The 11,742-nt window shown below is 40.7% G+C and overlaps 1 protein-coding gene across 50 annotated transcripts in view; it reads right to left on the bottom strand.

The window, feature by feature from the left end:
- Positions 1 to 956: 956 nt before the first annotated feature.
- LOC114666059 (glutamic acid-rich protein) overlaps positions 957 to 11,742 on the bottom strand; it is a 38,833-nt gene continuing 28,047 nt past the window's right edge. For all 50 annotated transcript variants that reach the window (XM_051919453.1, XM_051919463.1, XM_051919495.1 and 47 more), the window contains one exon: positions 957 to 1,363. In XM_051919453.1, the coding sequence (XP_051775413.1) occupies positions 1,280 to 1,363 (84 nt within the window). In that variant the 3' untranslated portion in view covers positions 957 to 1,279. The remainder of the gene's footprint in view (positions 1,364 to 11,742) is intronic.

The raw sequence follows: 11,742 nt of genomic DNA, 5'->3' as shown, positions 1-11,742 counted from the left end.
TGTGTGTGTGTGTGTGTGTGTGTGGTCTTCAATGCTGAAGAAAATGTGCTGGTAATTTTATTTTTATAGATTATTGTAAGTATGTCACACACATTCAGAAACCCATGTTTACCAAAAATGTGAAGTGTTTTGTTTTTTATGTACTTGTCTGTAATTGTATACAGTTTTACATAAAATGGTTACTTTTTTCCTTTATATTTTACATAATACAGCAATTGATATCCTAGCAACCACTAAGTGACAGAATGCATGCACCTTTAAGTACTACAGTTACTGCCTCGGTCTGTACTGATCCTTTTTAATGGTGACTTGCTCCAACTCTGCATGTACTGCAGGTAAACCTGTCTCTGTATTTTAATTATGCCTTGATTTACTCAAACATGTAGGACTCAAATAGGATTTATTAAATTTAAATCTTCCAGTCCTAAACATTTTAATTAGCAAATTTATCATAGTTCTGATCATTAACACTGGTTAATTTCTCCATAACTTATGCAAGCATTTCAGTCATAAAAATTAAACAATAAAATGTATAGGTTATATTTTTAAATCTTCTGTCTATGTTCTGCATACAGGAGTGTGAGTGAGTGTCTTGTAAAGAACTGTGTCCCATTTTTGAAAGCTGGACACATTGTAACTGCTCTTTTAATGACCAAATTTCTATGTATTTTCCCAATCAAATATGCAAGTGTGTGTTTGCAGTGTCTAAAAAATTCTGTCATTTCTTGCTATTGCAATTCTATTAGCCTAAAAATGTTACTTGTTTCATTGCTCTAATTCCCCACCACTCCCTGGAATTAGGCTCCCTTAATGAAGCATTAGCTTTTTGTGTTAGGTTTTCACTCTTCGTCAAACCTTGGAGTGTTTATAATGAAATTTATTCTCATTTCAGCCCAGTGGCGGTGAGTTGTTTTGCTAAGAACACATTGTACACATTGATCAGACAAGCAGTGTGGTTTGGTCCCAGAGTGTTGGATTTTATTATTTGCAAACTCAAAAACATAGATTATCTCTCAAAACAGAAACAACCATTTCAGAATAAATATGTCTAAGTAATTTTCATGCCATGTAGCGTTGAATAACATTGAAAATGCACAATACAAAGATCTCCACCAGTGTCTCAAATAGAAGTGGACAACAATGCTTGTTTTTTTTTGTTTTGTTTTTAATTTGTTATAAATAACACCGCTGCTGATTAGTACTTGTATTTTTGTTGTTTTAATAACAAATTTATCTTTAGATCTTAAGAAAAATCTTGGCATCCCATAGTCTCTCATGCTTATCCTCTGTGGTTTCCATGAAGCTTCTCTGCTATTTTCTGCAGTTCTAAGTCCATAGCAGACAGATTGTCAAGTTCGTTCTCCTGTAAATAGAATAACAAATACTTTTAGCCATAAAACATTTAGATAAAAAAGTCTGCTTTTTTGGGCGTTTCTGTAACCTTACAGAAAGCTCCTGAGAATAAACCATTACAACATTATATAATATTTGTCCATAATGAACACCATCTTCAGGCACAGGAGTGTCCATATGTGCACCAAGCACCAGGACACCTTAGGCCTCAGTTCGATGATCGACTTCATGGTCGTGTCATCGGACTTGCGGCCACATGTCCTGGACACTCGGGCGAAGAGAGGGGCGGAGCTGTCAACTGATCACCACCTGGTTTTGAGTTGGCTTTGAGAGTCCCCTGTCAGAAGTAGCTTCAACTCCCACCTCTGGCAGAACTTCGACCACATCCCGAGGGAGGTGGGGGACATTGAATCTGAATGGGCTATGTTCCGTGCCTCTATTATTGAGGCGGCTGACCAGAGCTGTGGTTGTAAGGTAGTCGGTGCCTGTCGTGGCGGCAATCCTCGAACCCGTTAGTGGACACCAGTGGTGAGGGATGCCATCAAGCTGAAGAAGTACTACAAGGACCCTTTTGTCCTGTGGGACTCCAGAGGTGACTAAAAGGTACTGGCAGGCCAAGCAGAATGTGGCTTCAGTGGTTGCTGAAGCAAAAACTTGGGTGTGGAAGGAGTTTGGGGAGGACATGCAGAACAACTTCCGGATGGCTTCGAGGAGATTCTGGTCCACCATACAGCGTCTCGGGTCACAATCCCACTAACATGTCTTCCAATGAGGAAGCAGAGCCTGGGGACTCGGAGATGGGCTCTCCCATCTCTGGGACTGAGGTCACCGAGGTGGTCAAAAAAACTCCTTGGTGGCAGGGCCCCGGGGGGTGGATGAGATACCCCCGGAGTTCCTCAAGGCTCTGGATGTTGTAGGACTGTCTTGGTTGACATGCCTCTGCAACATTGCATGGACATCGGGGACAGTGCCTCTGGATTGGCAGACCGGAGAAGTGGTTCCCCTCTTTAAGAAGGGGGACCGGAAGAGTGTGTTCCAACTACAGAGGGATCACACTCCTCTGCCTCCCTGGAAAAGTCTATTTGGAGGTCCTGGAGAGGAGGGTCCATCAGATAGTCGAACATAGGATTCAGGAGGAACAGTGTGGTTTTCGTCCTAGTCGTGGAACAGTGGACCAGCTCTATAACCTTGGCAGAGTCTTGGAGGGTGCATGGGAGTTTGCCCAAACAGTCTACATGTGTTTTGTAGACTTGGAAAAGGCGTTTGACCGTATCCCTCGGGAAATCCTGTGGGGGGTACTCTGAGAGTATGGGGTACCGGACCCCCTAATAAGGGCTGTTCAGTCCCTGTACAACTGGTGTCGGAGCTTGGTCCGCATTGCCGGTGTTCTGACGATTTGTCCTACTTTGTCGAAGTATCCTACCGTAGTTTACTTTTGGAAATGTTAACATTTCTCAATTTATTCTATATGCATCATTTAATGCCCGAAAGAGACACAGCCTGATGCAAAGATTTCACAAGACGGTCATTACTCGTGCATGCATACAATGGGCCGTACAAGATTAAAAGTCACACATGCAAAATATACAACTTATAAAATGTTGACAGTAAATACCTATGCAGTAAACTGTAATAAATGCATTAATGTAGTAAGGCTAAGAAAAGCGTACATATTACTGAAATACAGTAACACTTACCTCAAACTTCAACACTAGGTAGAAAAGTTGCGTAATTTTGGTCTGTGCATGCGTAGTATCAGTGAGTAGATGATTTCGATGGGTAGGATGTTTCGTTAGAACACCGGCAGTAAGTCAAACCCGTTTCTGGTCATAGTTGGACTCCACCAGGGCTGCCCTTTGTCACCGATTCTGTTCATAACTTTTATGGACAGAATTTCTAGGTGCAGCCAGGGCGTTCAGGGGGTCTGGTTTGGTGGCCTCAGGATTGGGTCACTGCTTTTTGCAGATGATGATGTCCTGTTTGCTTCGTCAAGCTGTAATCTTCAGCTCTCTCTGGATCGGTTCGCAGCCGAGTGTGAAGCGGCTGGTATGGGAATCGGCACCTCCAATTCCGAGACCATGGTCCTTAGCCGGAAAAGGGCAGAGTGCCCTCTCGGGATTGGGAGCGAGATCCTGCCCCAAATGGAGGAGTTCAAGTATCTTGGCGTCTTGTTCACGAGTGAGGGAAGAATAGAGCGGGAGAGTGATAGGCAGATTGGTGCGGCATCCGCAGTGATGCGGGCTCTGCATCGGTCTGTCGTGGTGAAAAAGGAGCTGAGCCGCAAGGCCAAGCTTTCAATTTACCAGTTGATCTACATTCATACCCTCACTTATGGTCATGAGCTATGGGTAGTGACCGAAAGAACGAGATTGCGAATACAAGCGGCTGAAATGAGTTTCCTCAGCAGGGTGTGTGGGCTTTCCATTAAAGAGAGGGTGAGAAGCTTGGTCAAGCTCAGAGTAGAGCCACTGCACCTTCGCATCGAGAGGAGTCCGATGAGGTGGCTCAGGCATCTGATCAGGATGCCTCCTGGACGCCTCCCTGGTGAGGTGTTCTGGGCACATCTAAACGGGAGGAGGCCCCGGGGAAGACCCAAGATACGCTGGAGGGTCTATATCTCTCGGCTGGTCTGGGAACGCCTCGGAATTCCTCTGGAAGAGCTAGAAGTGGCCAGGGAGAGGGAAGCCTGGGCACCACTGCTCAAGTTGCCCCCGCGACCCAATCTCAGATAAGCGGAAGAGGATGGATGGATATATAATATATATATACTATACTGTATTTATACGTTCCACATTTTATTAAATTATCCTTTCAACATTACTTTGGTATACGTTCTTGATTAGTCACTCACAGGTGGCGCAGTGGTAGTGCTGCTGCTTTGCAGTAAGGAGACTGTGGAAGGTTGTGGGTTCGCTTCCTGGTTCCTCCCTGTGTGGATAGCGCTTTGAGTACTGAGAAAAGCGCTATATAAATGTAATGAATTATTATTATTGGGCGGCACGGTGGCGCAGTGGGTAGCGCTGCTGCCTCGCAGTTGGGAGACCTGGGGACCTGGGTTCGCTTCCCGGGTCCTCCCTGCGTGGAGTTTGCATGTTCTCCCCGTGTCTGCGTGGGTTTCCTCCGGGCGCTCCGGTTTCCTCCCACAGTCCAAAGACATGCAGGTTAGGTGGATTGGTGATTCTAAATTGGCCCTAGTGTGTGCTTGGTGTGTGGGTGTGTTTGTGTGTGTCCTGCGGTGGGTTGGCACCCTGCCCAGGATTGTTTCCTGCCTTGTGCCCTGTGTTGGCTGGGATTGGCTCCAGCAGACCCCCGTGACCCTGTGTTCGGATTCAGCGGGTTGGAAAATGGATGGATGGATGGACGTTCTTGATTAATTTATTTTGCTCATAGTTTAACTGAGAGAGAGGCAGTAGCTTGTTGTGACCTTGTGCATTAATCTCAAATACATAATGGCAGTGCTGTCTTTGTAACATTTTTGTTGGTTTCAAGAATTATAAATATACCCATCCTTGAATATTAATCCTGTCAAAGGGCACAAAGAAGTCCGTACCATTGTAAATGTGTCCAGGTACAGATATTAGGGCTATTGTAAGAACTGTCGGACCTCACTGAATGACATCTCACATCCCTGTATCCTCAATTATTCTTGGAGCACTGCAGTCTGATGTGATCTTTTTGTGCAATAAATAGCAGTAGTTAATGCTTTTTAGATTTGGTTTTATTCATGGACGCAATTTGAGTTGTACATTCTTGGATTCTAGTCTCTCACAGATTTTGCAGCCTGATGTTATAGTTTGTAACCGTGACATCCATATATGCTTGGCTCTTAAGTGATAAAAACCAAGGACTTTAATGATATTTAAATTGGCCTGTACAAAGTTTGTAAGTATTGATGGTTTTATCCTTTGGACTGTCTAAGAGAGTTTTAAATCAAAAGCAGCTATCATAAATTTCGACCTTCTTGTTCATCAATAATGGAATACTTTTAGAATAGGGGTTCCCAAACTTTTAAGTCAAGACCCCCTAAAATGTTGTACTATCTAACCCCTGTTTGTGTACCGCACAGGGTGGTTCAAAGTTGTCCCTAAGATACTCTTCTACTGCCTTTGCTTTGTGTTTAGAGTCCTTGTACTGTCGGAAGGAGAACCTTTGAGCACAGTCTTTGGTTCTGAGCAGGTTTTCATTAAAGATATCTTTGTACTTTATTCCATTCCAATTTCAACCCTGACTAGTGTCCCAATTCACACCACTGAAAAACAACCCCACAGCATAATGTATTCACGAGCATGCTTTACTGATAAGAGTTGTATTGCACAGGTGATGAGTGGTGTCTGGTTTTATTCCAGATGTGATGCTTAGTATGGAGGCTAAAGGGTTCAGTCTCAGTTTCATCAGACCACAGAATCTTGTTTGTAACATGAAGGGGCTGGGCGGTCTCATGGTCTGGAACCCCTGCAGATTTTTTTTTTTTTTTCTCCTGCCGTCTGGAGTTTATTTTTGTTTTTTCTTTCCTCCCTGGCCATCGGGCCTTACTCTTATTCTATGTCAATTAGTGTTGTCTTATTTTAATTCTTACTTTGTCTTTTTTTTTTCTCTTCATCATGTAAAGCACTTTGAGCTACATTATTTGTATGAAAATGTGCTATAGAAATAAATGTTGTTGTTGTTTGTCACAGTTTGAGAGTCCTCTAGGTGCCTTTTTGCAAACTCCAAGTGGGTTTTCATGTGTCACCTGGCCTCTCTGCCATAAAGCACGGATTAGTGGAGGGTTGCAGTGGTGGTTGTTTTTCTGGAAGTTTCTCTCCTCACCACGCAGGTTCTCCAGAGCTCAGCCAGAGTAATCATCAGGTTCTTGGTAACCTCTCTTACCATGGTCCTTCTCCCATGATTGCTCAGTTTAGACTGGTGGCCAGCTAGTTTACAACTTCTTAGATCTAAGAATTATAAACGCAGTTGTGCTCTTGGGAACATTCAGTGCTGCAGGATTTTAATTTTTTTTTTTGTATAGCCTCCCCTAGATAATCCGTGCCTCGACACAATCCTGCCTGTAAACTCAAAAAAGACAGTTGCTTCAGCCTCATTGCTTGGCCTTTGCACACATGTGGGACTAATATATATATATATATATATATATATATATATATATATATATATATATAATATATAATATTATTATAGTGTGTGTATGTATCTTGACCACAGGTGGACTCCAAAAATCTCTGTAATGATCAAAAAAAATGGAAGGCATCTGAGCCCATTTTCAAGTGTCATAGGAAAGTATCTGAATACTTGAGGGATATTTCAGTTTTTTTTAATCATATTTTTCAGAATTTCCTAAAATCTTGTTTTTACTTTGACATTCTGGGGAATTGAGGGGGGGGGGGGTGTTTTTTTTTTGGGGGGGGGGGGGGCAATTAAGCGATTTTAGCACAAAGTATCAAAACAAAATGTCAAAGAGAACAGGTCTGAAGATTTTCTGGGGAAAAAAATATATATTTGTGTCTTTTCTCAGTTTAATATGTGCATTAATTATTATCCTAACAGTATTGACTTTTCTAGGATCTTCTGTGTCAGAAAAACAGTTTTGAGGTAAGGTGATCCTGTTCACTAATCATAATTATTTGTAGCATGTTGATTAGCATATGTAAGTAAGAATTTCACTGTACTCCTGTATATGTAACAGTAATAACCCTGTACACCTATAATTTACTTCTGTTAGTAATTCTCTTTCCCAATTAGTGGTGGTGATCTAAACAGTGGTGATTTATGTGGTTTGTTTTGTCAGAGTCCAAACAAATTTTATTCAGACTCCTTTTGGGGCTGAGTAGTGTGGTGTCTCATTTAGATATTGTAGTGATTAGTTTACACAATAAGCTATTTATTTAGTTTATTAGAGCTCAGTTTGTCCATCTTGCTTTGAGTACAATTCGGAACACCCAGGTGCCTTTAACCTTAACTTGGGTTCTCGCAAAACAGTAAAACAATTAACAAGAAACAGAAAGGACATACTGTAGCCTCATTAGTGTTACATTGTTTTCTTGAAATAAAAACGTAAAAAGCGTTGCATTTTTTGGCTTCAAAAATTACGACATATTTATAAGAATCTCATCTTTCTACTGTAAAACGTGTAAAACACTAAGTATAAAGTCAGAGGTGTAGAAAGTATAATTATGGTAAAAGTAATAAAAACATATTGGTAATACCATATATACTGTCAAAATGTATTTGGTATATGTTGAAGCAAAATGTGAAATGCACAATCCGGCGTCACACTTGGGACAATAGTAGCGTGATTTCTTGCGGATTTTCTTTCCAGACTGATTATCTTTTGAATAGCACACTGCACATGTGCAGTTGACACAAGTGCCACCTTCATATTCATCAGAATCACTTTTGATTTCACGGTGCGTTTCAGTTTCACCGCCTGAAGACAGATTCACTTCATCATCCCTGCTTGTATCACTTTCAAGAGCGTGCAACACCTAGGTTGCTGAAAAGCATTTTTTAAAAGATGCCATTAGTGCTGGGCGGTATACCGGTTCATACCGAAAACCGTTTATTTTTTTTATGATATGGATTTTTCTTATATCGCAACGCCGGTTTAAATTGCCTAAACGACATTCGGAACGTGGCGCAGCGGGAAACTGTTCAAGTGGGGACCTTTTTCACTGCTACACTTCTAAACACAGATTTGTTGCACTAGGGCTCTTTTTCACTGCTACACCACCAAACAGTGGGCGGTAGTATAGGTATATGCCGCGCGGTGAAAATGGACAGAGAGCATTCCGAAACTGAACTAAAAGTAAAGTTGAACATGATGAACAGAAGAACTTTTGCCGAAAAAAAGGAGTCACGTCCGTCGCCTGGAGATACTTTAGTTTTAAAAGGTCAGATGTGTAAATACTGTTTCTATACTACTGGATAATACTGCAAGCCAAGTTGCACTTGTTTTTGTACTTGCTAGTGTATGTTTTGCTTGTATTCATTCTGCGATGTGCTATCGACTCATTCAGAGATGGGCACAACTCTGAATGGATGGCATAATTAAACATGTATAACGAAGATATTTTTAAAGTTCTGAACACTCCGTCGGCTAAGTTAATAACTAGTTTTAATTTCACAAAGACGTTTATCGCGTGGTGATTGGTAATGTGGAGAAAGAAAAAGGAAAGATAGGAGCTGGGGTTTTGGTAGAGAGTAGGAATATCATGAAGTGAATGGATTCTGTGCGGTGATTGCTGCAGGCGCCTGCTCTTAGTGCGGAGGAAGTCAGTTTAAGAAACGTAGTGATTAACGACTGGGTCGGGGAACACTTAACACAAAGTATTTGATGTGCTGCATTAACTTGTGACAGGGTTTGAGAAAATCTAGTAAATTAAACATTGATTTTAGGATGAAGTTTAGTTTACAACATTCTACTTTAATTATAAAATAAACCATGAGTAAAGTGGAAATGTCGACTTTCATCTTGACATAGTCAACATGTCGAATTTATTCTCGAAATATAGTTTGTTTTTTTCTTCCATGTCCATATTTTTTTTTTTCTTCACAGTGGCCCTAATGCGCTTCCATAGGGCTATACCACAACAGCATTATAAATGCAAGTTGCAGTTTTTATTATTTATGTATATACTTAGCTTGAAGCAAGGTCCGTATTAATGCAGTTTGCCTAAATGATGGTACAGTTGGTAAGATGTCATCACCAAGTTGCACTTGTTTTATTTTATTTTAATTTGGTGAATACTGTGTAATGCACCTGGGCTTGAAGCCTTGAAGTAACAGTGCAACTATCAGTAATACTATTATGTATTTTATTGTTATTATTTATTAATTTAAATATTATGCAGTTTAATGATGGTAAAATTGTTTAAAAAGTCACTTTAACGTGTCAGTGGACAGAGATTGTTAACATTAACAGGAAGTGTAGTTGGTTTACAAAAAATATTTACTATTTATTCCTTTTCTAAGACTTATTCAGTGCAATCCAACTTTTGACAAACACCTCTGGATATTTTACTAAGTCTAAATGCCTCTTTGGATGGTTGAAAATATGTTGTCAAAATCATAGTTTAAGCTTTTGCAAAATTTGTTCAATTAACACTAGAATTACCAGAGCCTACGAAAAAACTCGTATATCCGGCCCACCTTAAATCGCTTCTTAAATCCGTTCACACCTCTCCGCCAGCATCCTTTGTCCTCTAAATGTGCTGATAAAAGACAAGCTGCCGGCAGCCGGCTATTCCATCCCCCCACCGACTTAGAACGTGAGCGAAGTTTTCCCAGCTCACGCCTTGATTGATTATGTGGGAGTGAAGTGGAGTTTTACAGTGGAAATAAGAGGTCATTATTCTAAAGTAATCTGTGTAAACACATTGTTAAAACAGAAACTTTTTCATATTTTAGTAATAAATGTTACAAAATGTAGTAGGCATAAACTATAGAATATTTAAAGCCCGAGTTCCAAAGATCAAATAAACACTTTCACAAAAGCTTCAAGAAAGATTCAACAGCTTCTGTGGCGTAGCGTGTTAAGATTTGCCTCTTAGCGCAGAGCAGCTTTTCCTTGCCTCACAGACCTGAGTTCGATTCCCCGCTGGGGATGAAGTGTTGCTTTTTTTTCTTTTCTTTTAAACCTCAAACGGACATAAAATTTATACATTGGTATGCACTGTCAGTTACTGAGATCGTTATTTTCATGTGGGATGCTCCTTTTAAAATATTTTTTTAACAATTGAGACTGCAATTAACAGGAACAACTGTCCTTATAACTTATTTTTAAGATCCATAACACACAGACAGACAGAGCACTGCGTAATAGAGAGACAGACAGGCAGAGAAGTCACTAGATATATAAATAAACAGGGAAGCCACGTGTACTGAAAGAAAAAAAGAACAACATGTGCGTTGTCCCAGCTGTACTGAATAAGCGCAGGCGCTCTAACATCACCCCTCCCCCGATCTTACTTAGAGAGTCAGGGACAACGCACATGTTGTTCTTTTTTTCTTTCAGTACACGTGGCTTCCCTGTTTATTTATATATCTAGTGACTTCTCTGCCTGTCTGTCTCTCTATTACGCAGTGCTCTGTCTGTCTGTGTGTTATGGATCTTAAAAATAAATTATAAGGACAGTTGTTCCTGTTAATTGCAGTCTCAATTATTAAAAAAATATTTTAAAAGGAGCATCCCACATGAAAATATAACGATCTCAGTAACTGACAGTGCATACCAATGTATAAATTTTATGTCCGTTTGAGGTGTAAAAGAAAAGAAAAAAAAGCAACACTTCATCCCCAGCGGGGAATCGAACTCAGGTCTGTGAGGCAAGGAAAAGCTGCTCTGTGCTAAGAGGCAAATCTTAGCCCACTACGCCACAGAAGCTGTTAACTCATTCTTGAAGCTTTTGTGAAAGTGTTTATTTGATCTTTGGAACTCGGGCTTTACATATTCTATAGTTTATGCCTACTACATTTTGTAACATTTATTACTAAAATATGAAAAAGTTTCTGTTTTAACAATGTGTTTACACAGATTACTTTAGAAACGGAACACGCATTTCATGCGTGTCTTCCAAATAACGATCTATCATTTCCACTGTAAAACTCCACTTCACTCCCAGGTAAACAATCAAGGCGTGAGCTGGGAAAAGTTCGCTCACGTTCTAAGTCGGTGGGGGGATGGAATAGCCGGCTGCTGGCAGCTTGTCTTTTATCAGCACATTTAGAGGACAAAGGATGCTGGCGGAGAGGTGTGAACGGATTTAAGAAGCGATTTAAGGTGGGCCGGATATACGAGTTTTTTCGTAGGCCCTGGTAATTCTAGTGTTAAAGGTTCTATATTTTGACTGCATCTGTCATGCAATGTGATTCCTTCTCTTTAGTGCCATCCCCTTGAAAACTGTCACTTTATGGGGCCATGCAAACCTGGATTAATACTTGTGTGCACATTAAAATGTCTTTTTGTACAATGTACAATTCTCATAACAGTCTAATAGGTTATTCTTAGGCAGTCTACTGCAGTAATTGCAGTGGAAAATGTGGTTAACATCCACTCATGCATGGGGAAAAAAATACCGTCTAATACCGTGAAACCGGCAGAATTTAGAAAAATACCGTGATACAGAATTTTGGTCGTACCGCCCACCTCTAGATGCCATTATGATAATAGGTCAAAACGTGTCTGCACCATTGCCTGGTTAACACTCTGGCCTGTCGCCTATATAGTTTCCCAAGCAACGATCAGCACTAATGCTGTTGCCACTTTTACAGCCCAGACAATCCTTGGGTGTATTGTTTTCGCGAGACACGTTTATCCAGTGACGTTCGGGACCAACACTTTTAGTACTGTTTTTACAGCTAGAGATAATTAAATAAACTAAAAGAAGCCCGTTA

This window comes from Erpetoichthys calabaricus, chromosome 15 (assembly GCF_900747795.2).
Source record: "Erpetoichthys calabaricus chromosome 15, fErpCal1.3, whole genome shotgun sequence".
NCBI lineage: Eukaryota > Metazoa > Chordata > Cladistia > Polypteriformes > Polypteridae > Erpetoichthys > Erpetoichthys calabaricus.
This window is presented reverse-complemented; position numbering and strand designations above follow the sequence as displayed.